The 27,090-nt window shown below is 43.7% G+C and overlaps 1 protein-coding gene and 1 long non-coding RNA gene across 2 annotated transcripts in view; one reads left to right on the forward strand and one right to left on the reverse strand.

The window, feature by feature from the left end:
- Window positions 1-26,780, forward strand: LOC102399334 (glutathione S-transferase A4). The gene is made up of 7 exons (XM_006056775.4): window positions 1-341; window positions 14,282-14,387; window positions 16,458-16,509; window positions 19,083-19,215; window positions 22,034-22,175; window positions 23,575-23,706; window positions 26,644-26,780. The coding sequence occupies exons 2-7, from the start codon at window positions 14,301-14,303 to the stop codon at window positions 26,764-26,766; spliced, it is 669 nt and encodes a 222-aa protein (XP_006056837.3). The 5' UTR covers window positions 1-341; window positions 14,282-14,300; the 3' UTR covers window positions 26,767-26,780.
- The window catches only part of LOC112580183, a 50,589-nt gene continuing 31,379 nt past the window's right edge, over window positions 7,881-27,090 (reverse strand). The window contains exons 2-3 of the long non-coding RNA XR_003104432.3: window positions 26,676-26,817; window positions 7,881-8,120 (exon numbers count right to left, since the gene is read on the reverse strand). This is a non-coding gene — a long non-coding RNA (uncharacterized LOC112580183). The remainder of the gene's footprint in view (window positions 8,121-26,675; window positions 26,818-27,090) is intronic.

Here is a 27,090-nt window from a genome sequence, read left to right on the forward strand (position 1 = left end):
CTGATAGGAGTATCTTTGTTTGCCAGGGGCCCTGGGCCAGGTAGATAACAATGGCTATATGATTTCAAGCATAGGCTTTGAGCCACAGCAACCATGCGATGGAGGGTGGGGCTCTGGGTCATGTGGTGTCAGCCCCACTCTGGAGGGGGCTGGAGACAGATCAGCCACGTGGGTGGTCAGTCATGCCCACGTGATGGAGCTCCAGTAAAACCCTGGACTTCCGGTTCTGCCGAATGAGGACATCTGGACACTCTGAGCCTGGGACCCTTTTGGACTCAGTCCTGTGCATCTCTTCCCTTGGCAGATTTTCATCTGTGTCCTCTCTGTAGTAAACCGTTGCTGTGAGTATAACCATTTTCTGTGAGTTCTGTGAGTCTTTCCAGCAGACTGTTCGGGCATGAGGCCATTTGGGGGACACTCCGAGGGCTTTCCAGGTGGCACTAGTGGTAAAGAACCTACCTGCAAGTGCAGGAGAAGTAAGAGACATGGGTGTGCTCCCCGGGTCAGGAAGATCCCCTGGAGTAGGAAATGGCAACCCACTCCAGTATTCTTGCCTGGAGAATTCCATGGACAGAGGAGCCTAGCGGGCTACAGTCCGTGGGGGTCACAAGAGTCGGACACGACTGAACACTTAAACCACCACCACCGTGAACCTGCAGTTGGTGTCAGAGCAAGGGCGGTCTTGGATTGCTCCCTTCCAATGCTTCAGTGAGGGCAAACGCTTTACCCTCACTTGGAGATTAATTTACACATGGGAGCAGACACTGACTTGGTAACAAGATCTCTGTCGTTGAGTTCTGTAAGACAGCAGGAAATGGGAGCTGTTATATGACTGGGTGGGATTTCAATACCCAGGGCCATTGCCTGATAATATTATTTGAGCAGACCAGAAGCCATTGTGCCAAACAGTGCTTTGGGGGTTTTAACTCTCTCAGACACAAGGGGGCCCTCAAGGCTGGCTCTTGGAGAAGACAACCAGTGAGGAAGTTGGGTCTGTGCTGAATTGGAGGATTAGTGAAAATAAAAGCCAAGCTGCCTCCAGTGAAGACAGGTTCCCACACCACTCTGCTCAGGGTTATACGACCTTAAATCATTCAGTTCACTTCCCATGTTGGAGACAAGCTCCCCCTCCCCCATCCTGCACAAGTGCAGTTTCCTGTCCTTGTCACAACCTTTTTGAGGGGTCCAGACCTTTTAGTCTCAACAGCCTCCACCATCCCATCTTCATGAGCCACCAGACTCTGGTAAAAGAGCCAGGAGGTCAGGCAGCGGATGGTTGTCCTCAAAGATGTCAGCATGCTGTGTTTAGGAAGGAATCAGACGTGTGAGGCAGGGAGACAGGGCAGAGGGGGCCCATGAGGCTCACGGGCTAGACCCCACAGCAGCTGAGCCAACGGGGTGAAAGGGCACCCCGCGGGTAAACAGGGCAGTTGTGGGGGCTCCAGTGTCCTCTGGGACAAAAGGAGGAGCTGAACGGTGTGGGGTTCTGATGTCTGTCAGAGGAGGAGGTGCAGCACCTAATGAGCCCAGGACCCAACATAAGCTGCTTAGAGGGCTTTGGTAGACTGGGTGCCCAAAGGAACACGTGACACTCCTGCCTGGGTCCCTGAGGAGGGTGGATATGGAAGGGCCCATGGACGGAACAGCAGAAGGTGAATTCCAGGGGGCAGGGTCTGCAGCAAATGGCCACCAGCCCAGGCCCTCGTACTTGCTGGTGTTCCCACTTTGTTGTATGTGCATTTTATTCCTTTACCCAACTTGTCTGCCCAGAAGATTCCGTGGCGGGATCCTTGTTCCATCAGCTTCAATGTTCCCGCTAAGGGAATCTTCTGATCGTGAACTCTGTGGCCCAACCCCACACCCCATGTTTCTTTCTCATCATCCATCGCATCTCTCATCTTTCTCATCATTTTATTTTCTTCAAAGCACTTGACACCCACCATCAATCTCTCTGTTTAATCAATCTGTGTCTTTAAAGTGGGTTTCTTGCAGAAAACCAAAAATAGGATCTTGTTTTAAAATCCACTCATGAATGTTTACAACATTCATATGGAGCTCTGTATCATGGTCACAGGTGTAAAGCCTTATATGGAGGCCACAGAGGTGGAGCCCTGCACCAAGTCCCACGAACTGACCAAGTCGCACAGTAACCATTGCCATGAGCCTCCCCTAAACTGGCCAGCTCCCTGACCCCATATTAGGAAAATATACTCACCCAATTACCCACCCTATAGCACCCTAACTAACTACCTAATGCCACCCTCCCAGCAGGAATTTTCTTTGTCTTGAGACTATAAAAATTGGCTACTAATCCATAAAAGGAGTCAGCTCTTCCTTGAGCCAGCCTGCTGTTCTAACAATGTCTCCTGCTTTAATAAACTCTATACTTCTCTCATTCTGCCTCATGTCTGGAGATTCTTTTCCAACTTGTGCGCAGACCATGACAATTCACATTTAAACTGATTATTGATGTGGTTGCATTAATCTCTACTCTTTTCTTTTTTGTGTGACTCTTTTCTATTTGTTGCCTTGGTTCTTCGCCCCCCCCCCACTGTTTTAGCTTTGTCTTCTACTCTTTTTCCAGAGAAGGCAATGGCACCCCACTCCAGTACTCTTGCCTGGAAAATCCCATGGATGGAGAAGCCTGGTAGACTGCAGTCCATGGGGTCGCTAGGAGTCAGACACGACTGAGCGACTTCACTTTCACTTTTCACTTTCATGCATTGGAGATGGAAATGGCAACCCACTCCAGTGTTCTTGCCTGGAGAATCCCAGGGACGGGGGAGCCTGGTGGGCTGCTGTCTATGGGGTCGCACAGAGTCGGACACGACTGAAGCGACTTAGCAGCAGCAGCAGCAGCTACTCTTTTTCTCCCCTTTCTGTTTTAATTGAACATGTTATATAATTCTATTTTTTCTCCTTTCTTAGCATGTCAATTATAGTTTGTATTTTTCTGGTTTTAGTAGTTGTTCTGAAGTTTGTAGTATTTATATACAACAACACTAAGGCCTCTTCCACCAACACTATATCACTTCACAGATGATGCAGGTACCTTATCAGTTCCGTTCAGTTGCTCAGTCATGTCCAACTCTTTGCAACCGCAAGGACTGCAGCACGCCAGGATTCCCTGTCCATCACCAACTCCTGAAGCTTACTCAAACTCATGTCCATCAAGTCAGTGATGCCATCCAACCATCTCATCCTCTGTCGTCCCCTTCTCCAGCCTTCAATCTTTCCCAGCATCAGGGTCTTTTCCAATGAGTCAGTTCTTCAAATCAGGTGGCCAAAGTATTGGAGTTTCAGCTTCAGCATCAATCCTTCCAATGAATATTCAGGACTGATTTCCTTTAGGATGGACTGGTTGGATCTCCTTACAGTCCAAGGGACTCTCAAGAGTCTTCTCCAACGCCACAGTTCAAAAGTGTCAATTCTTTATCGCTCAGCTTTCTTTATAGTCCAACTCTCACATCCATACATGACTACTGGAAAAACCATAGCCTTGACTAGATGGACCTTTGTTGGCAAAGTAATGTCTCTGCTTTTTAATATGCTGTCTAGATTGGTCATAACTTTTCTTCCAAGGAGTGTCTTTAAATTTCATGGCTGCAGTCACCATCTGCAGTGATTTTGGAGCCCCCAAAAATAAAGTCTGTCACTCTTTCCACTGTTTCTCCATCTATTTGCCATGAAGTGATGGGACCGGATGCCATGATCTTAGTTTTCTGAATGTTGAGCTTTAAGCCAACTTTTTCACTCCCCTCTTTCACTTTCATCAAGAGGCTCTTTAGTTCTTCGCTTTCTGCCATAAAGGTGGTGTCATCTGCGTATCTAAGGTTATTGATATTTCTCCTGGCAATCTTGATTCCAGCTTGTGCTTCATCCAGCCTGGCATTTCGCATAATGTATTCTGCACATAAGTTTAAATAAGCAGGATGACAATATACAGCTTTGACGTACTCCTTTCCCAATTTGTAACCAGTCTGTTGTTCTATTTCCAGTTCTAACGGTTGCTTCTTGACCTGCATATGGATTTCTCAGGTACCTTATAACTGCTTCTAATTCCTCCGTCCTATCCCTTATAACACTGTTGTCATAGATTTCTTTTATCCATAAGTTATAATCATCTGATACATTGTTGGCATTATTATTTTGAACACCAGGCACTTATTTGCTTATACATTCATACAGCCTGTTTTCCCCAACTAGAATGTAAGTACTACCACCAGGGCAGGAATTGAGTCTGACATGTGTAACATCGTAGACCCTGGGACTAAAACAGTACCTGGCACAGAGTGCTGCTGCTAAGTCACTTCAGTCTTGTCCGACTCTGTGTGACCCCATAGACGGCAGCCACCAGGTTCCCCATCCCTGGGATTCTCCAGGCAAGAACACTGGAGTGGGTTGCCATTTCCTTCCCAATGCATGAAAGTGAAGTCGCTCAGTCGTGTCTGACTCTTAGCAACCCCATGGACTGCAGCCTACCAGGCTCCTCCATCCATGGGATTTTCCAGGCAAGAGTACTGGAGTGGGGTGCCATCGCCTTCTCCGTGGCACAGAGTGGTACTCAGTAAATATTTGTTGAATGAGCCAGTGGAATCTTTCTTTCTACTTATTCGAGTAACTTGATCAAACATCCAAACAACGGATGTAAAGTGAAGCCCTAGAGGTGTATACAAACTGGAATGCTCATTGGCCAATCCCTTGAGGGGGTAGAGCTTTCAATTAGAAAGGAAAGGATTATAAATCCTCACTTAATCCCCCTGAAGCACCCCAGAGAGGAGATCCAGGAAAAGATAAGGTTAGTGGTGAAGTTGTTATCTGTTCTTTTTAGGCTTGGTTGGATAGTTTATTTTGTGACCAAATTTGTCACTTGTAGTCAGAAATTTTTGTAATCTTATGGTTAACTTAATGACTATTATTTACTTTTATTTTTGTTGAAGTATAGTTGATTTAAAATGCTGTTCCGTGGCAGATTCATTTTGATATTTGGCAAATCTAATATAGTTATGTTAAGTTTAAAAATAAAATAAAATTAAAAAAAATAATAATAATAAAATAAAATGCTGTTCCATTCTCTGCTCTACAATAATGACTATTTCTAAACTTGCTTATGTCAAACAAAAGGAATGGGTATTTTTTTCTGCAGAGTAGATACACAAATGAAAATGAAATAGCAAATGTACATCTAAACAAGGCCTTTGAAGACTATCATTTCGATGCATGAAATGTGCATAATGTCAGACATACAAATGCCCTCAAAACTGTGTTACATATTAAGTGTAATTTCAAAAATAGTATGTAAGAGTCAAGTGGTATTTCAGGTGATTGGTGGACATAACGCCCTTGGTGGAACTTAAGCGTTTGTTAATTTTTGAGCCATTACATTTTTTCCTCCTTGGCCAAATTGCATTGTTTTGAACACAGCTGGAAAGAACACAGAAATCACCCACTCTGTGCCGGGTGCCTACAGGTAAACTCAATCTCCTGCATCCCTTGTATGCGTGGAAGATTCAGTTCAAATGATCTGACACTGGGGTCTTCCCCTGGGTTCTTGCTTCCTCAGGGGATGGCGCCAAGTTGAAAGCAGGAGTCTCTAAGTCAAACCCTGACACAGATTTTTCTAGAATTTGCCCCAGTTTTTAACAGCAGTGGGCCATGTTGTGGTTTACTTTGTTTATCCTCCAAGGAGCCTGGGATGAAAGTCTCCTTATACTTTTCATTTATGTCTTGTTTGTTTCTTTTAATTTGTTTGTTTCTTTCAATTTGTTAACCTTGTGGGGATAAGTCAACATGAATCAATCTGTTAGACTTTAATGTAAAGGAAATTTCATTTCTGTAACTGAAATATAGAAGATGCTTACTTAGCATGTGAACTTAGAACAAAATTACCTCCCTCATCATCCTATAAGTAATCCCCACTCCCACCCCACCCAGGAATAGGGTTCAGCTATTTGTGTCTTTAAAATGTCATGTAAGCACTGCTGCTGATGCTGCTGCTAAGTCGCTTCAGTCGTGTCCGACTCTGTGCGACCCCATAGACAGCAGCCCACCAGGCTCCCCCGTCCCTGGGATTCTCCAGGCAAGAACACTGGAGTGGGTTGCCATTTCCTTCTCCAATGCATGAAAGTGAAAAGTGAAAGGGAAGTTGCTCAGTCATGTCCAACTCTTAGCGACCCCATGGACTGCAGCCTACCAGGCTCCTCCGTCCATGGGATTTTCCAGGCAAGAGTACTGGAGTGGGGTGCCATTGCCTTCTCCACATGTAAACACTAACGCAGCTCTTTTGGTGAGGGTGGGGCGGCGGTGGGGGCTCCATGTAGGAGACTTTCCCTCTGATAGCATGTCAAATCCAACTAATTAAGGTGTCAGATCCAGGAACTTCCCTAGGGGTCCAGTGTTCAAGACTCTGTGCTCCCAGTACAGGGGGCACAGGTTCGATCCCTGGCTGGGAAACTAAGATCCCACGCGCTGCTCTGCTTTGTCATGAAGGCAGACGGTTCTGATCCACTGGAGAAGCAGAATAAATGTCAAGGATATTTCTAGTGATGATAGATTTAAAATTCGCCTCTTGTATTCTGGCCCAAAACATCTGCTAAAACTGGTAACTTCTTTAGTTAATCTCTCAAAACTTTCATTATCTTGAAAATTCAATAAAAGCCTGCTTTTTGCCTAACTGAAATCAAGGAAAATGTGCATTGATATGCCTAAATTACCCAGAACAACTGTTAACATTGTCAGCAGAATTTCACACCCATTGCCCCCAAAAGACTGGCTGATTTCCCAACATGTATGTTCAGCAGATAGGAGCAGAGGGCGAATGAATATAGGGGAAAAGAAGTAAGATCAGAAAGACTGTTAAAGCTGAGAAAAGGAAGATGATTGAACTCTGAACCAACTCCTCATTTTACAGTTGAAGAAACTGACATCTTTTTCCAGATCTGCCCAAGAGCTTGAATCTACACACCTGGTACTTGGTTAATCTTGGAGATTGGAGGAGGCCTTGCATCCTAGGAATTCCTCTCTTTAAGGGGGTCAGTGTAAATGATTCAACATAGGAAATAGAATTCTGCCTGATTCCCTCTCCCCTTCCCTTTCTCTGTTCTGGCCCCACACCCTCCTGCACATCAGCCTGCTTTTTAAACATCAGATTCTGTATTTTGTGCCTGTCCAGCAAACCCTGGGAGAACCTGGGGCCACACCCTGAGTCCCAGGTGTAGCGTAGTTGGGCTTTCACTCTAGGTCTGGCTTCTCAAGCTTAATTTTAGTACAGGCACATCTCGTTTTATTGTGCTCTGCAGCTATTGCGCTGTTCTTTGTTTTACTTTTTTTTCACAAATAGTAGTTTTGTGAAACCCTGCTTCAAGCAAGTTTGTCAGCCTCATTTTTCCAATTAGCATTTGTTCACTTTGTGTCTCTGTATCACATTTTGGTAAATATCATGATATTTCAATTTTTTTCATTATTATTAACTTGTTATGGTGATAAGTGATCTTTGATGTTACTATTGCAAGAAGATTATGACTTGCTGAAAGTTCAGGTGATGGCAAGCATTTTTTAGCAATAAAGTATTTTCTAATTAAGCTATGTACATTTTTTTAGACATAATGGTACAGCACAGTTAAAAAATACAGTATAGTACGAGCATAACTTTTATATGCACTGCTGCTGCTGCTGCTAAGTCTCTTCAGTCGTGTCCGACTCTGTGCGACCCCATAGACGGCAGCCCACCAGGCTCCCCCGTCCCTGGGATTCTCCAGGCAAGAACACTGGAGTGGGTTGCCATTTCCTTCTCCAATGCATGAAAGTGAAAAGTGAAAGGGAAGTCACTCGGTCGTGTCTGACTCTTAGCAACCCCATGGACTGCAGCGTTCCAGGCTCTTCCGTCCATGGGATTTTCTAGGCAAGAGTACTGGAGTGGGGTGCCACTGCCTTCTCCACTAGATGGGGTCTAAAAGTTCTTCCAGATATAATTCCACAGACTCAAGTTGGCAAAAGCACCCTGAGCTCCAGGGACATCCTAAGGAAATCATAATGTCTTTACCTTGAAAATGAGGACTGGGGAGGTGGTAGTTTTTCAGAGAGGAAATGTCACTTGGGTCCTTCCTGCACTGGGAGCTGCACTAGGAAACAAACAAACAAAAAAAGTGTGACTCACTTTATTCCAATATTCACTTTATTGCCGTGGTCTGGAACCAAATCCGCAATTTCTCCGGGCTCTGCCTGTGTTCAAATGAATCCCCTTGGGGGGTCTTGTGAAAAATGCAGCCTTTGATTCAGTAGATCCGGCCCAGGAACTGAGATTCTGCATTTCTAACAAGTTCCTTGACAAAGCTGATGCTGCTGGTCCAGTGTTTAGGTCTCTATGCTTCCACAGCAGGGGGCATGGTTCAGTCCCTAGTCAGGGAACGACGATCCCACATGCCACACAGCCAAAGAAACAAAGCAGAAAACAACAACAAATACACTTCTAAAGAGCGCCTTCCACTTCCACTGATTTTTTTTTTCTCACATGTGACTGTTGCTACAATCTGGAGATATAGGTGTGTGTATGCGTGTGTGGGGGGGGGGGACGCAGGTGCCATTTTTTGAGTCCTTACTATGTTCAGCAGTTTGCACACTATCACATTTCTGCTGCTGCTGCTAAGTCGCGTCAGTTGTGTCCGACTCTGTGAGACCCCATAGATGGCAGCCCACCAGGCTCCCCCGTCCCTGGGATTCTCCAGGCAAGAACACTGGAGTGGGTTGCCATCACATTTCTACCACTAACCAAATGATTTAGGGACTATAAGGAAACTGTAGCTGAGAGAGGTTTAAAAAACTTACTCAAGTGAGAAGAGGAGCTGAAATCTTGACATAGGTCTTTGCTTTTCCTGGTATCCAGGGCCTGACTCAGATACATGTTCTTCCACATTTTCTAAAATTTTTTTTTTTAATTTTAGTTTTATCTGCTCAAATTTTTGCCCACTGGGGTTTTTTTTTGTTTTTGTTTTTGTTTTTGTTTTTGTTTTGTCCACTGGTTTTAAGTGTTGGTTTTTATTTTTTATTATTGAGGTACAAGTGTTCTTTATACATTCTGGATGATTTCCTTAAATCAGGTATGCTTTGTAAATAATTTCTCCCAATATTTGATTTGCCTTTTCTTTTTGTTAAAAAATACCTTTTGAAAAGCAAAGTTTTAAATACTGGTAAGTGCAATTTTTTAAAATTTGTGGGTTTTGTTTTCTGTTTTTTATCACATAAGTCATTGCTTAATTTACGGTTACAAAAAAAAAAAAAGAAAAAGAAATTTAGAGCATGCTTATTACTGAAAGACCACACACCAAATATCCAAAGGCTGTCATACCATTATGGCTGCTTTCTGCCCACCTTGCCTTGGGCACCTGGGATTCTAAGTGGGATGTGCATAATCCTGCTCACCTCAGGTAAAGCCGCACACAGGAGAAGTTCAACACCCCTGAGTGATGAGTGTCAATTTCCAATGTCAAAAGAGTCATGTGCGGAGGGCTTCCCTGGTGGCTCAGCAGTAAAGAATCCGCCTGCCAATGCAGGAGACATAGGTTCGATCCCTGATCCAGGAAGATCCCACATGCCGCGGAGCAACTAAGCCCGTGTGCCACAACTACTGAGCCCACATGCTGCAACTGCTGAAGCCCACGTGCCCTAGAGTCTGGAGACGCCACCACAATGAGAAGCCTTCACACCACAACTCTAGAGTAGCCCCCACTCCCTGCAACTAGAGAAAAGCTCACATAGCAACAAAGACTCAGCACAGCCAAAATAAATAAATAAATAAAATGATTTTTGTAAAAGGAGTCAGGCAAGGAGTCTACTTTGGGAACAAGCTGTATTTAATTCAGGACCCACCTGTTGGTCAAGGTCAACATAAAAAGCAGACTTGAAGAGATGCGAGTGAATTTATACTCAGCATGACCCCTCAGGCTCTTGTTCTTCCAGCAAGCTGTGTTCTCAGAGCTGTTTGCATTTGGGATGAAATCCAGAAAGAATTCTTTTGTTCTTGGCTTCTTTGTTTCCCACAAGCAGGATGAATATTTCCATCACACCTGTTCTTTCAAGCTTTGACAATGTACTTTTTTTTAAACAATGAGAATGGGGTTTAATTTCTGAAGCATGAACTTGGGCCTCTGTGTTACCAAGTTGTGGTTTGAAATTAATCTTTGTTGAAATTCATTACAGGTCAAGGATAAAGGACTAAAGAAGTTGGTTTAGGCCATTAATTTATAATGCCTTGGGAGTAGGGAGAGGTGGGGGCTCAAGGAACCAAACATATTTATATATACACCTAATCTGTAAGGCTCTGTCCCTGTAATGCTATATCATGCTTTTCTTAAACACTTATTCTGACTTACCTCTTCATGGTCTGGATATTTCCATCACTAGATATAAGGTTTTCAATGGCAGAAACCACATCTTATTTATCTTTGTATGACTGGAGGGTATAGCCTAGGACTATAGCCATAGAAGGAGATCCATAAACATTTAATGTTGAAAGAATGAAAGATCAAACACAGAAATCTTAACAAATGAAAAAACTGGTCTCTGTATGTGGCTCATTGAGGTAATAGCTGCCATGTGTCTAGGATAATGCTGGGTTGGTTCTGCAGGAGATGGAAGAACTATGTCAAGACTCCTGCCTACCAGGAGCTTAATATATTGTGGTGTTGAATCCAGGGGAGCAGTTCATCCTGGGCTATGGTGTGAGATTGTAAGATGTACTGGGCCCCTTGTCTGTCTCTGCTATTCTAGAAGGAACAGCTCCTCCTGGGAGGGGTTGAGTGGGGACCAGAGTCCTGTTGAGACTCCATCATTCACCTGAGAGCCCAATTCAGAACGTTGTGGAGCGCGGGCTGAGAGGTGAGGAAGAGCGGCTAGTTGGCTAGAGGCAGCCATCAGTGGGGCACATGAACACTTGCTGGGATTTTTATAAGAAGTGGTGGCTGGTTACTAACAACTAGAAAAAAAGTTTTATTTCTTTTGGACTGGAAGGTAAAATTGCAGGCTATGGTCCTGTTTATCTGAAATGAGTTCTCCTTCATTGTAACCCTGGGCTTTGGGGGCTCCCTTGGGCACCAGGGAAGACTTGGAGGTAGTGGTGGGGAGGGGAGTTGATTCATCCTTTAACTTCCTACACATCTTGAGAATGTTTGTGGGTCAGGCAGAAGTAAGTGGGTGGGGGAGGGAAATTGTGAACACAAAGGGTCACATTAAATTCCCAAATACGCTTCCTTACAGCAGCAAACTGTGCAGGTGCTCCAATTACCCTCATAACCACAAACGAAGGCAAAAACCACACCAGGTTTTACATTTTAAATGTCTTCTATTGAATATCTGATCAACTTTCCAGAAGTTTTAGCTCTCTTTTACAAGTATCAGTCGCATTTGTGACAAACATAAATCATGTGTAAAACAAGCCAATCATAGCATAAAAAATTCTAAGAAAATACCATATCCACCTGTAATTTGATTAAAGAAGCATGGAAGACTCTAGTTGATATGGGTGAGACATTATGGTATGTATTTTATCTATTAATTTTTTTCAATCCTTGGTCTTCACAACAAGTCTCTGAGGCAGGGAGTACAACCACTACCCCCATCTTAAGGATTAGGAGACAGAGGCCTAGAGAGATGGAATAAGGTTGTACAATAGTCAGGACTCATGACTCTAAAGCGCAGATCCCCCAGCCTTTGAAGGATGGGAGTAGTCACACTCACTTATCACTTCTGTTTGAGCATCCAACCCCAGGTCTAACACAGAGCAAGCTGTACCTGAACAGAATCAGATCCAAACTTGGGTCCACTTGCCTATGTTCAATAAAGCCATTCTACTGACACTGGGCTGTGGTAACGGAAAGAGTAGCACTTATTGCAGGGTACCAAGCAAGGCGTCCAGGACAGCTAGTGCTCAAAAAGCGCAAACTCTCCGATGGATTTCAGCAAGGCATTTTTAAAGGCCAGGTGAGGGTGGGGACTGGTATCACGTTATCAATCCTCAGGCTCTGGTAGGTCTGGGGCCTATGTGCTCGTGATCGTCAAGTAGTTAGTTTCTCCCATTTGGTGGTGGTTTTAGCATCTGTAAAACAACTCGGGAATGTCCATCAGATGCTGTTAGCTAGGTACTTCAGAAAGGAGTGACAACAGAGGACAGGAGAAAAGGGATCTGTTCCCAGAAGTCCCCACAAAGTCCTACAGTGAATCACAAGCTTTCTCACCGTTCATTCTCTTGGACGGGCCCAAGGGGTTGTTAGCCACATCCAGGAGGTTGTACTCAACAGAGCCCAGGCCTCCCTCTCACTCAGTGACTCTCCCCTCATTCCATTCCTGATGCCAGACTGCTCTCCACTTGTCCGATGTTTGCAGCTTCTCACTGATTCCACCTCGAAAGCACGTATCTCTACATCCCTTCGAATATCAACTGCCATGCCAACAAGAAGCTTGTCCCATTCTTAATATGTTTAGAATGGCATTTTGCTTACAGTCCTTTTGTCTGAGAGTTCTGTATCATTGGCACCATTGGTAGCTCACTCTTGACAAGAACTAATACATAATCTGGAGCCTCCAAGTCATGACACTCAGTGGCCACATAAGGTGCCCATCTCCTATGAGCAGTCCAGGGCTGTGAGTGTTCATCTCACTAAGAGAATAACCAGACAGAAGAAAGACTATTCAGCCTACACTTTAGCATCCACTGCTCAGAAACAGCTTTCTGGAAGCTACCAGAGATGCCTGTATTTAGATCCATGGTTTCTAAACCAAAGGGTAATTTTCAACTTTGGCTAACTAGGGAAGCAGAATAGAATCACTATAAAAAGAGTCCCATTGGGTTTATTTCAAACAGAATTTGGACCAAACATTTCAGGGAGACAGAATGACAGGAAGCAACCTCAGAGCAGCCCCAGTTTGACTTACATCCTCATCCCTGTTTCTCAGGGCAGGTAGAGAGGGGTCAAATAGTGGGAGCACTGTGCACCCAAGAGAGAGGAAGATGGAGCTTCCCAAGTGAGACACCAGCATTTGACTTCACCAGTATTGCTTGATTTTTATCTGAAAGCTGCAGAATGCCTGCAGACCTGGAGGGGGTCCTCTGAGCCAGGACCCATTTGTCAGTTGCCAGTTTCATTTGCCTCCTGACACATGACCAGGACTGGAAGCTGGCCATCTGGATGTGAATGTCCCAGGCACAGGAACCAACTGTATGTATTTGGCTGCACCTTCCTCCTTTTGATTTCTAAGAGTATGAGGGGCTGCTTCTATCTGGTCCTTAATCATCCTATAAGGGATGCTCCAGGAGATCAGAGGATTCAGGAGTTATCTTGTTGGAGAAAGGTTAAGAAGAAGACATAGTCACTCTCTCCTCTTCTCATATTTTCTCCACATTCAGTTTATTGCACAATTCGTTTCAAGGTTTGTTAGTAGTGAGCTGCTGGACCTAGGCATAGTTTCTCTAATCAGAGAACTGTGGTACCTTTTTAATCATTGTGTCTCCCAGGACAATACAGTGGTGGGTTTTCAAGAAGCTCTTGAAATTGTCATGCAGGAGCTAACCAGGCAGTTTAAAAGGAATAAATCTTGACAACCAAACATAGGCAGTGCCCAGGAAGTGGCAAAACAGCAGGAAAGGAATCAAACTTCTCCAAGAGTTAAACTGTAAATCCAGTGCAGAGGAGAAGTGGCTGGCTGTGGGGGAAATGGCTTCAAAAACCTCAAGGCTTGAGAACCCAAGTGACTCCGTTCGCATATGATTGTGGGTATTAACAGTTACGTTTCTCATCATAAACTGACTACTGTTATTCTGATTTTTTTACTTCCTTGCGAGTTTTGTTAGCATAAGCAGCCACTTAAAGTGGGATCCTGGCTAGCATGTAATGCAGGGCAGTTTGGGGCTTAACTGGTTTGTTTGTTCTTTTCCTATTTCTTAAATTGTGAGACAGAGCATACACACAGGAAAGTGCAAAAGTATTTCTATACAGTTTAAAGATTAATTATAAAGGCTAATTACTAATTCTGTTTCAGAAACAGAACGTTATTAGCATCCCAGAACCCCCATACCCTGATCCAATCACAGCCCCCATTTCTCCTCACTAGAGGTAACCACCATCTTGTGTCTGTCATAATTATTTCCTTGCTTCTCTTCATACTTTTGCCTCCTATATATGCATCCCTAAATAATAGTTTTGTTTCACCAATTTTGGAATTAAGGGGAGATACACCATATAGTCTGTGCTAGTTTGTTCTTTTAAACATATTTGCTTATTTTGCCCTTCAGAAAACCCAAGCCAGCAGTCATGGCGGCCAAACCCAAGCTCTGGTACTTCCACGGCCGAGGCAGGATGGAGTCTATCCGCTGGCTGCTGGCTGCAGCTGGTGTGGAGGTTGGTTCCCGATTGCAAAATGGAAGTGGGGCGGGTAATCTGGGTGAGACTGAAGTGGTCCTCTTCACCTTTCAAAAGTCAGGATGGTGCCTTTCAATCTGTATCCACTCTTTCCCTTTCCAACTGCCTTCTCAAGGTGAAGGTGGGCTCATAGTCTTCTGCTTAAACAGGAGTAGGAAGGGAGAAGCCTAGGGAGGTGTTCTGGAAGCTTCCTGAGCCTAGAAAGATCTTCACTTCAGTTCAGTCACTCAGTCATGTCCGACTCTTTGCGACCCCATGAATTGCAGCACTCCAGGCCTCCCTGTCCATCACCAACTCCCAGAATTCACTCAAACTCATGTCCATCGGGTTGGTGATGTCATCCAGCCATCTCATCCTCTGCCGTCCCCTTCTCCTCCTGCCCCCAATCCCTCCCAGCATCAGGGTCTTTTCCAATGAGTCAACTCTTTGCATGAGGTGGCCAAAGTACTGGAGTTTCAGCCTCAGCATCATTCCTTCCCATGAACACCCAGGACTGATCTCCTTTAGAATGGACTGGTTGGATCCCCCTGCAGTCCAAGGGACTCTCAAGAGTCTTCTCCAACACCAAAGTTCAAAAGCATCAATTCTTCAGTGCTCAGCTTTCTTCACAGTCCAACTCTCATATCCATACATGACCACTGGAAAAACCATAGCCTTGACTAGATGGACCTTTGTTGGCAAAGTAACGTCTCTGCTTTTGAATATGCTATCTAGGTTGGTCATAACTTTCCTTCCAAGGAGTAAGTGTCTTTTAACTTCATGGCTGCAATCACCATCTGCAGTGATTTTGGAGCCCCCAAAATAAAGTCTGACACTGTTTCCACTGTCTCCCCATCTATTTGCCAGGAAGTGATGGGACCAGATGCCATGATCTTAGTTTTCTGAATGTTGAGCTTTAAGCCAACTTTTTATTCTCCTCTTTCACTTTCATCAAGAGGCCTTTTAGTTCCTCTTCACTTTCTGCCATAATCTTGGTGGATCACAAATTGAGGAGATAGAAGAGACTCACATTTGACTCATTCTCTCAGTCAAGACCAGCTCATTTCCCAGGGTCTTTCCAACTCTGGTCAGCACTTCAGTCCTGCTCTACCCATGGCTGTCCACTGGAACCTCAGGCCCAGCTGCAGCTTGCCCACCACCCCTTGACCCTTCTCCTAAAGGCCTACCCCACAGGGATCTTTCCCTAACTTCAGTATTTTTTCTTAACCCTTTCTCTGACTTTTTCATAGATTTTTTACAAGTGCTTTGGAATTGTTCTGTTTCATGCTGGTGTAGACTCCCTTGTCCCTGACTGAATGCCACCTCCTCTAGAACATGGACTTAGGATCTTCTTTGTTTTGCTTTATTTACTCCCCTATCTTAAGCCCCATTTCAAGGTTTGGTGTACAAAAAGTCACTCTGTCCCACAAAAGCTCTTGGAAACTCCATCAGTAAATGATGATACTCCCACCTGAGTAATGATCTTTGGGTCCTTTTCACTGAGTATGTGAGCAAAAAGAAATGCCTAATTTGACCTGATATGGAGGGAGGAGGATGCAGAAGAGAGAGAAGAAAAAAAGAGAAGAAAGGGAAGAGGAGAAATCAGGGGGCAATTGGAGGAGAGGGCAAGAGTTTAGAGAGAAGGTAGAGCTAAGATGAGGACAAGGAAATATATGAATGGGGCCTTGGGGATATCCTTTAATTAGGAAGGGGTGCCTGTCCCATGTTAGCCTAAGCTACTTTTACATGCATAGTCTGTCAGAGTTTTCAGCTACATGGTAGTTGATAACTTTGTGGTCTTTTTTTTTGGGGGGGGGCGGTTCAAGGTGATTTTTTATTTGAAAATGAATATGTATGTTTATGCAGGAGATGAAAACACACTTATCCACTTAAAGGAGGGACAGATCCTCTCAGTAACAAATTCTTGAACAGGTGCTAATTTTTTAAGCTAATTTTTATAATATTTTCATTCTGGAAGATGTTGGGAATTTTATACTATAAGCATTTCTTTTCTTTCTCTCACCTTAAGTTTATAACAATGTATCCTGGTTTGTTTTTTTTTTTTTTTAGTTTGAAGAAGAATTTCTTGAAACAAGAGAACAATATGAGAAGTTGCAGAAGGGTGAGCCTAGATTTATTCAATGTTATCTTATGGGAAAAATAAAATATGTTCCCAGAAATATTCATTTCAGCACAGAACTCTAGAATGACAACCATTAGAAAAGGCAAACAGCATGATTGCTAATAGTAACTGTTCACTTTGCCCCCAGCGTAGAGCTAAAGGTGTCATCCGCTCTGCCTCCTTAGCCTCATAAAAAGGTATCGAGTAGGTTATGACTCTGGCCTCAACTTGGCAACAGCCTGGGTTGATCCAGTGCCAACTGGTTCAATAATCCCCATCCCACCAGAGAAGCCTTCAAGGATTCTTCACAATGATCCAGTGGGCCAGAGGAGAGGGGAAAAAAGGGCAGGTGAATTAGATCTAAAATATTCCCTGGTTCTCGTGGTTCATATTCACTTTTTCTTAGTGGTTTTAGCAGATTAACAGAGATAATTTTATCAGGTCACAACTGTAGAATCAAAGCTATAAAAAAGATCCAAATTTGATTACATTCAGAAGAAGTTCTTAATCCCTACAATTCCCCGATTTTCTCCCACTAAGAGAGAAGACTGATATTTCTCCAGTCCTACTTCTCACAGCCATAATGTTATTTTTTTTAATCTAAGGAAACCCAGGGTCCCTATCGTTGCTGATAAGCAGTCATGAAATTACCACAGATTATTTTTTAAGAAAGACTTTCAGCGAATCATCAGCAGACCTGCCATTTACAAACTGCATGGCTTTGGTCAAGACCTTTCATTTCTCTTCATCCTGTCTTCTTGCCATACAATAAGAGAATCTTTCTTGTCTTGACTGCAGAGTACCAGGAAATCTCATGGAGAGGGAAGACCTGCTTAACCCCTCCCCAGTTTTCATCCAGGACCTTTATTATCTAGAATCCCTCTGAAGCGCCTCTTCCCCTCTTCCTCTTCATTTCTGCCCCATTTTACTCTAAATAAGGACAGTCACACAATAGTGGTTAAATACCTATGCATTGAATAAATAAATGGATGTTGTTGTATAAACTCTTCCATGATCAATCTGGCAGGAAATGCCAGGGATTTCCCTAGCACTCCTAGTATTCCCTAGAAATGCAGGAAATCCTAGGGAACCCTCCATCCCTCGCTGGGTCTGTGAGGCTGTTGAGGACAGCCTCCTGGGCATTGCTGCCATCTGTGAGCGGTCCAGAGAGAGCACTGGACTGGGAGTCAGGAGGCCCCCTTCTGCTGGCTTAGCTGTCCTCTCTGGGTCCGAGCAAGTTGCTTTGCCCCACTGGCCTCCACAGTGCATTGTCCGTAATATGAACAAACTGAACTAAAAGATCTCAAAGGTCCTCTCCTGTGTTCTTGATCTGAGATTTTCTTCAATTCTTCCGAAGAGGATCATCAGCTCCTAGAAGCAGGGATCATTTCTAATGGCTGTTTGCATCATTCATAAACAGCAACACAGAGCTCAGCTTTAGATGTTTATTCAGTTTTGGACAAATGTAGAACTGTCTCAGGAAATGGAGGTTTAGTAGTCTCTCTGCTAAAAATAGTATTGATATTTCTGAAGTACGATCTTGCCCAAAGAAACTCAGTAAAATGGGCAGGACAGATTGTTACAGATCAGAAAACAGGCTCGGAGAAGTTAAAGGTGTGTCTAAAGTCCTCCATCACCCCACAAGACAGGGACACTGGCTCCCTGGAAAGCTGCCAGTGGCGCCTGGGCTAGCTTTCTGCCACCACATTCCCATGTCTCATTAGGTCAATTATTGGAAGCTGGGGAGAGTAACTGTGGCCTTTGCCAGTGCACTAGTGAAACCTGACTCCTATTCTGGGTAAAATTCCTATTCTCATTAATGTACAGGTGTTTATGAAAATTTAAAGGCTATTCATTCCTTCAAGACCCCATGAAAAAGTACATCTTTAAATGCATTATTTATACAGGCAGTTCACTCAGAAAGAAGAAAAATTTGATTTTACTGAACCTTGATTGTTGACAGTATTCAGTGTTTTACTTATGTTATGATGTTTCATCTTTTCAAAATCCTGCTCGATGGATATTACAGCTATTTTAGAGAAAAGGAAACTGGAGCTCAGATAAGTCATTTATTTAAAGTCACAGGGCTTGAAGGGCCAAAGCTAACATGTGGGCCTGGGACCTGGGTTCTTGCTGTCACATCCATCCCATTGCCATGCAGACCTAGAGTGATACCTGTTGTACTTTTTAAAGAATTCAGACTCCATCCCTGAATCAGAGTGTCTGGAGGGTGGGGTGAGTATTTTTAACAACCACCTCTTCCAGGTGATTCTTACACACCTGAAACTTTGAAAACCAAAAAACACTGATACTATAATACAGTCAGAGCAAATGTAGAAAGCCTTAAATAACCATGATTAACCAACGTGCAAAAACCCATGTACCTATCAAGCAAATCTCACATTTTCCATTAAACAAATGGTAGGCATTTCCTCAACAACCGGGGTCTTAAACTCACCCCTTTGGATGAAAACTAAGAATTACTCAACAAAATCAGAAGTAGACCCTCCTGTAGGCTGACCACAACCATAGAGGGAGAGTCTCTTAACCTAATCTCTTCACTCAAACCACAGACAGACGCCTGCTTTTCGGCCAGGTGCCTCTGGTTGAAATTGATGGAATGGAGCTGACACAGACAAGAGCCATCCTCAGCTACCTTGCTGCCAAGTACAACTTGCAGGGGAAGGACCCGAAGGAGACAGTCAGGTACCAGAGTGCCCGTGCCAATACTTGGTTCTTCTCCAAGCTCTGTCTTCCTATACCGAGACCCAGATCAGATGCAGCCTTTCAGCCTGGAGGGTGGGGAGGAGGCAAGGAGACAAGGGGAGATGCTTGTGCTACCCCAGTATATCTTGGGCACACTCTGAACACCTGCTCCTGGACGCCCCTTCTACTCTTCACAGTGGTCTGCATTTGACATTCTCATATTCTCTCCCCACTCCTAACAAAGTGTGTTTTCATAAAATGATCTCATAAACTACTCTGCACAACGGTGGCAATGACTGACTCAGCAGACAAATATAGAGCATTGTATCAATGACCTATTACTGCAAATAATGCTGTATAGCATGTCACCCTGAAGCCCAGGGACTTAAGTCAGCAAGGACTTGTTATTGCTCACTGGTCTATGGGGGAAGCCTTGGTGGCTCAGTAAAGAATCTGCTTGCCAATGCAGGAGACTTGGGTTTGATCCTTGGGCCAGGAAGATCCCCTGGAGAAGGAAATGACAACCCACTCCAGAATTCTTGCCTAGGAAATCCCATAGACAGAGAAGTGTGGCAGGCTACAGTCAATGGGGTCACAAAAGAGTTGGATACGACCGAGTGACTAAACAATGCCACCAGTCAACGGGTCATCTGGGTGTCAGCATTTTCAGGCCAGGCTTGATGTATCTTGGCTGGACTCACTCCTAGGTCTGTGGTCACCTGGTAGTCAGCAAGGAGAATCTGGTTGGGGTGCTAGCTGACCATCAGTTGGTGAGCAAGTGGCCACCTGTCTCTTGTCCTCTCTTCCCGAGCTTGTTCTGATTGCAGCCAGGTAGGGTTCTCAGAAAGCACACAGGCTGTTAGCTTCTGGCCTCAGAACTGGGACATCATTCTAGTGGTCAAATTGAGTCATGAGGTCAGCCCAAGCAGCAGACCCCATCTACTAAAGGAAGAGCTGCCAAGTTTTACCACAAATACTGAAGAGTGAAGATCTGTGGCCGTTTTTTTGCATTTCTACACCACAGGGATCCACTCTGTGCTATGCACTGTGCTAGGCCTGGCTGAGCATGGCTGGGTTCTTTCTCCCAGGAATAGTGCAGTTTTACAGGAAATGAGTAAACTTAAAATGAAGACTTGCAACAGTAAAAATTTTCCTGGATTTGTGGTCGGGGACCTGTTCAGGGGACCTATCACAAATTATACTCAATATTTTGTAATAACCTATAAGGAAAAAATAAATATATCTTATGTACTTATAACTGAATCACTTTTCTGTACACTTGAAACTAGCACAATACTGTAAATCAATTATACTTCAATAATTAAAAAAAAATAAGTCATCTGTTCCAATATCTCAGTTCAGTTCAGTTCAGTTGCTCAGTCATGTCTGACTCTTCGCAACTGCATGAACCATAGCACGCCAGGCCTCCCTGTCCATCACCAGCTCCTGGAGTCCACCCAAACCCATGTCCGTTGAGTTGATGATGCCATCCAACCATCTCATCCTCTGTCGTCCCCTTCTCTTCCTGCCCTCAATCTTTCCCAGTATCAGGGTCTTTTCCAATGAGGCAGGTCTTCACATCAGGTGGCCAAAGTATTGGAGGTTCAGCCTCAACATCAGTCCTTCCAATGAACACCCAGGACTGATCTCCTTTAGGATGGACTGGTTGGATCTCCTTGCAGTCCAAGGGACTCTCCAGAGTCTTCTCCAACACCACAGTTTAAAAGCATGAATTCTTCAGTGCTCAGCTTTCTTTATAGTCCAACTCTCACATCTATACATGACCACTGGAAAAACCATAGCCTTGACTAGACGGACCTTTGTAGGCAAAGTAATGTCTCTGCTTTTTAATATGCTGTCTAGGTTGGTCATAACTTTCCTTCCAAGGAGTAAGTGTCTTTTAATTTAATGGCTGCAATCACCATCTTCAGTGATTTTGGAGCCCAGAAAAATAAAGTCTGACACTGTTTCCACTGTTTCCCCATCTATCTGCATTGAAATGATGGGACCGGATGCCATGATCCTTGTTTTCTGAATGTTGAGCTTTAAGCCAACTTTTTCACTCTCTTCTTTCACTTTCATCAAGAGGCTCTTTAGTTCTTCACTTTCTGCCGTAAGGGTGGTGTCATCTGCATATCTGAGGTTATTGATATTTCTCCTGGCAATCTTGATTCCAGCTTGTGCTTCCTCCAGCTCAGCATTTCTCATGATATACTCTGCATATAAGTTAAATAAGCAGGGTGACAATATACAGCCTTGACGTACTGCTTTTCCTATTTGGAAACAGTCTGTTGTTCCATGTCCAGTTCTAACTGTTGCTTCCTGACCTGCATACAGGTTTCTCAAGAGGCAGGTCAAGTGGTCTGGTGTGCCCATCTCTTTCAGAATTTTCCAGTTTATTGTGATCCACACAGTCAAAGGCTTTGGCATAGTCAATAAAGCAGAAATAGATGTTTTTCTGGAACTCTCTTGCTTTTTCGATGATCCATCGGATGTTGACAATTTGATCTCTGGTTCCTCTGCCTTTCCTAAAACCAGCTTGAACATCTGGAAGTTCACGGTTCACGTATTGCTGAAGCCTGGCTTGGAGAATTTTAAGCATTACTTTACTAGCGTGTGAGATGAGCGTAATTGTGCGGTAGTTTGAGCATTCTTTGGCATTGCCTTTCTTTAGGATTGGAATGAAAACTGACCTTTTCCAGTCCTGTGGCCACTGCTGAGTTTTCCATATTTGCTAGTCACACCAAAAAAAGGAGTGCATCAGGAAACCCCTCACACAAAGGTTTCTCTTGGATTGAGAGTTCCACTGTTTTGTCAGGATCGACATGTACGCCGACGGCACCCTGGACCTCATGCTGATGGTGGCGCTGGCTGCGTTCAAACCCCCGGAGGAAAAAGAGGAGAGCCTGGCTTTAGTCTTGAAGAAAGCTAAAACCCGGTACTTCCCCGTCTTTGAAAAGGTAGGCTGCGGGGATCCAGTTTGGCCGAGGCAGTGAGACCCAGCGTGAGGGTCTGCGACAGCTGGGAGTCAGATCCTCCAGGGGAGCAGGGCAGGGCTGACATCTACGAGGATGACCCTCCCAAGTCCCCGCCCCCCGGGTCCTCCCCCTGAGCCCAGGCGGCAGTTGGGGTGGGGGGCGGGCGAGAATTGGGGGAGGGGCGTACACAGCGCAGCAAGTCCCCTGGTCTACCTCCCAGGCTGCAGGGATCGGGGACAGTGACATTCCCTATTGCTGATAAGAGTAAAGACTGACATCTTAAAAGGCAGAAGCTGTGTTAGTGCTGTACTGCATCTGGACCAAAACTTTAATAAGGATTCCCAAATAAATGACCTAAAATTATGGAACCTCTAACCAAACGAAATGGGAATAAACCAAGGGGAGTGAAGGACTGATGCTGAAGCTGAAGCTTCAATACTTTGGCCACCTGATGCAAAGAGCAGACTCATTGGAAAAGACCCTGATGCTGGGAAACATTGAGGGCAGGAGGAGGTAGGGGACGACAGAGGATGGGATGGTTGGATGGCATCATCGATTCAGTGGATATGAGTTTGAGCAAACTCCAAGAGGTGGTGAAGGACAGGGAAGCCTGGCATGCTGCAGTCTATGGGGTCACAAAGAGTTGGACATGACTGAGCGACTGAATAACAACAAATTTACCTTTGTTCCTTATTTATGGAATAAAGTTGTGTTTTTTACATCTGCTACTCAAAGCAGCACCTGAGGAATTTTTATATTCATATTTCACTGGATGGTGAAAAGGCTCATGTTTGAGCTTCTGGTATCCCACTGGTACCTTATCTGTGGTGTAGTAGCCAGATTCTAGTTAATTATGACCTTTATGTCTTCTATGCTGGTGGGTACAGTTTTACTTAACCAGCTCTAGGCTCACAACAGGAGTTCCACTCCAGCACTTCACCACCCAAATTGTCTTGATCATCACTATCAAATTTCCAAGAAGATTGTGTGGATTACGATAATGTATAAGGGTGTTAGTCGTTCAGTCGTGTGATTCTCACAGATGTGGGTTCGATCCAGCAATCTTCCTGGATCAGAAAGCTTCCCTGGAGAGGGGAATGGCTACCCACTCCAGTCTTCTTGCCTGCAGAATTCCGTGGACAGAGGAGCCTGGTAGGCTAAGTCCACGGGGTCCAAAGAGTCAGACACGACTTGAGTGACTAACACACACACATAAAGGTGTTAGTTTCATTCTCTCCTTGCAAGCATTCTTGGAGATTATCAAGAAAAAGATTCTTAAGTAAATTTGATCTGTACAAAAAACCCCATGCTTTTGTTAAGTGTTTAGCCAGGCAAAATAGTCTTTAGTTTTATTTGATATTCTTTATTTTTCTTTCTGCAGATTTTGAAAGACCACGGAGAGGATTTTCTCGTTGGCAACAAATTTAGCTGGGCAGACATACAGCTCCTGGAAGCTATTTTAACAATGGAAGAACTTGATGCTTCTGTTCTTTCCGATTTCCCTCTGCTAAAGGTAGAGTTTTAGCATCCACCCAGAGTCCAGGGAAACATGGACAGACACAAAGACGGAAACAAAATATGCCCCCTGGCCAATCTCAAAACAAAGTTTAAAAGGCTGTTTTAAAAATCATTACTTCACTCATTTTGGTAATTGTCTCCTGCTCACAGAATAGGATGATTAGGAAATAAAACCTTATAGAGGGAGAAGGAAGATTTTAATTTCTACCATTAACATTTAATCCTTTCCGTTTTTTGTGATGCTTTGAATGTTTTTCCTGGCTGATGGGTCTGCTTGTGTTGTTTTCCTCTCCAGCTCCTACCAGACCACTTTGTCCCCTTTCCTCCCCCTGACGCTATCTGTCCAGTCAGTTCAGTCACTCAATTGTGTCCGACTCTTTGCGACCCCATGGACTGCAGCACGCCAGGCTTCCCTGTCCATCACCAACTCCCAGAGCTTACTCAAACTCATGTCCATTGAGTTGGTGATGGCATCCAACCATCTCATCCTCTGTCATCCCCTTCTCCTCCTGCCTTCAAACTTTCCCAGCATCAGGGCCTTTTCCAATGAGTCAGTTCTTCACATCAGGTGGCCAAAGTATTGGAGTTTCAGCTCCAGCATCAGTCCTTCCAATGAATATTCAGGACTGATTTCCTTTAGGATGGACTGGTTGGCTCTCCTTGCAGCCCAAGGGACTCTCAAGAGTCTTCTCTGACACCACAGTTCGAAAGCATCAATTCTTTAGCGCTCAGCTTCTTTATAGTCCAACTCTCACATCCATACATGACCACTGGAAAAACCATAGCTTTGACTAGATGGACCTTTGTTGGCAAAGTATGTCTCTGCTTTTAATATGCTGTCTAGATTGGTCATAACTTTTCTTCCAAGGAGCAAGCATCTTTTAATTTCATGGCTATAGTCATCATCTGCAGTGATTTTGGAGCCCCCCAAAATAATGTCTGTCACTGTTTCTATTGTTTCCCCATCTATTTGCCATGAAGTGATGGGACCAGATGCCATGATCTTCATTTTATGAATGTTGAGTTTTAAGCCAACTTTTTCACTCTCCTTCACTTTCATCAAGAGGCTTTTTAGTTCTTCCTTGATTTCTGCCATAAGTGTGGTATCATCTGCATATCTGAGGTGATTGATATTTCTCACAGCAATCTTGATTTCAGCTTGTGCTTCATCCAGTCCAGCATTTCTCATGATGTATTCTGCATATAAGTTAAATAAACAGGGTGATAATATACAGTCTTGATGTGCTTCTTTCCTGATTTGGAACCAGTCTGTTGTTCCATGTCCAGTTCTAACTGTTTCTTCTTGACCTGCATACAGATTTCTCAGGAGGCAGGTCAGGTGGTCTGGTATTCCCATCTCCTGAAGAATTTTCCACAATTGTGATCCACACAGTCAAAGGCTTTGGCATAGTGAATAAAGCAGAAGTAGATGTTTTTCTGGAACTCTCTTGCCTTTTTAATGATCCAACGGATGTTGGCAATTTGATCTCTGGTTCCTCTGCCTCTTCTAAATCCAGCTTGAACACCTGATGCTATGCAGGCCCTCAATTGCTCAGAGCCTCTGCTCAGAGGGTACCACCTCTGCTCAGTCAGGACAACTGAGCGACTAACATACACACAAGGGTGTGTGTGTGTGTCTGTGTATGTGTCTGTCTGCCTATGTGCCTGCCTCTCTCCTACCACACTGCTAGTCCTCAGACCTCTCTCTGAATCCTGACACTGCCAGACCTTACCTAGCTTCTGTTTCAGTTCCTTACAAAGATTTTCTCTAATAGGTGACCATAGGTTTTGTACTTCAAGAGTAGCATTTTTTATTTTTTGGCTTTGCCACACAACATGTGGGATCTCAGTTCCCCCACCAGGGATCGAACCTGTGCATTTGCAGTGCGTGCAAGGTCTTAACCACCGGACCACCAGGGAAGTTCCAGAGCAACATTTTTTAATAACAAAAAAAAGTACATATGACATTTGTATAAACCTCCCCCTCCCAAAAAAGACCTATAATCCTACCAACCAAATGGTTCTGCATTAGACTTCCTGACATCTTATTTTACATTTTCCCCCCAAATGGTGTCATGCTAAATATTGTTCTGTGGCCTGCTTGTAACATTTTTTAATTTATCATAAATATATTTACAGTCAATGCATATTCTTCTGCAATCTAATTTTATTTTCTTTTATTAGGCAGTAGAGTCACATCTTTTTGAAAAATCAGAACTTATACAATGAAATTTCATTCTCACCACTGCCCTCCTACATTCTCACCTCTATAATCTCTTTTATTGGCTCCTGTGTGCCCATCCAGTGTTTATGCAGATACAAGAATTATATATTTGTCTCCCCTCCTCCCACTTTCTCACACAAAATGGAAAATTGTGTATATTATGTTCTACCCTGGGCTATTTTTTTTTAAACTAAACAATGCAATGCAGTTCAATCCCTGTCAATACAGGGATCTTCCTCTTTTCTTTTATATCTAAAACATCATTTTAAATTACTGACCTATTTCTTTTAGGGATATAACATAATTTATATACAGTTTTATTTTCCAAGAAATATAAATTATTTCCAATTTTTCATTGTGGTAACATTCTTATAGTTATCTCACACTCTTACTTATTCTCGTATAATTAATTTTTAGAAAGGAACTGATACTTCAAAAAATATGAATTTCTAGAGTTATTGATATGCACTACCCAATGGTGTTAATGATTTTTCACTAAGAAAATTTCACTTATGCCAAACAGGCCTGCAGTTGTATTCCTTTCTCAGGAATACCCAGCAAACATGTTTCAAGGGATTGACTTGGATTCAACATTCTAGGCCTCACCAATTGAGGATCTAAGCTTTCCACCTCTTGTAACAAAGTTTTGGGCTCCCTTAAAGGTTGTGACTGCTCTTAAGAGCCTGATTTTACTATTTCTCATTTCAGGAATTTAAGACAAGAATCAGCAACATTCCTACCATTAAGAAGTTCCTGCAGCCTGGGAGTCAGAGGAAGCCGCCCCCGGATAGCCACTATGTTGAGGTTGTCAGGAACATCTTGCAGTTCTAAAGGCAGCAGGCTTATGATGGCAGACTAATGAACCAGTTGCAGCATTGGCCCCTGTCGTGAAGCAAAGCAAATGGTGTAGATTCTAGGAGCAATCTAAGTGTAGATTCTAAGTAATCCAAGTGTAGATTCTAGGAGTAACGTGTCTGAAAACAACAAAACCATATTGCCATCAGCAGCAAATGCCAAGTAAATGCAATTAAAAAAAAAGCTATTCTGATGTGTGATAAAATTTTAAGCTTGTCAATTGTGGATGATGGTTACAACTTTTATTAAATTACTACTCTGAGTAAATAAAGAGGAAGTTGATACAAAAAAAAAAAAAAA

Source organism: Bubalus bubalis, chromosome 2 (assembly GCF_019923935.1).
Source record: "Bubalus bubalis isolate 160015118507 breed Murrah chromosome 2, NDDB_SH_1, whole genome shotgun sequence".
NCBI classification, from domain to species: domain Eukaryota; kingdom Metazoa; phylum Chordata; class Mammalia; order Artiodactyla; family Bovidae; genus Bubalus; species Bubalus bubalis.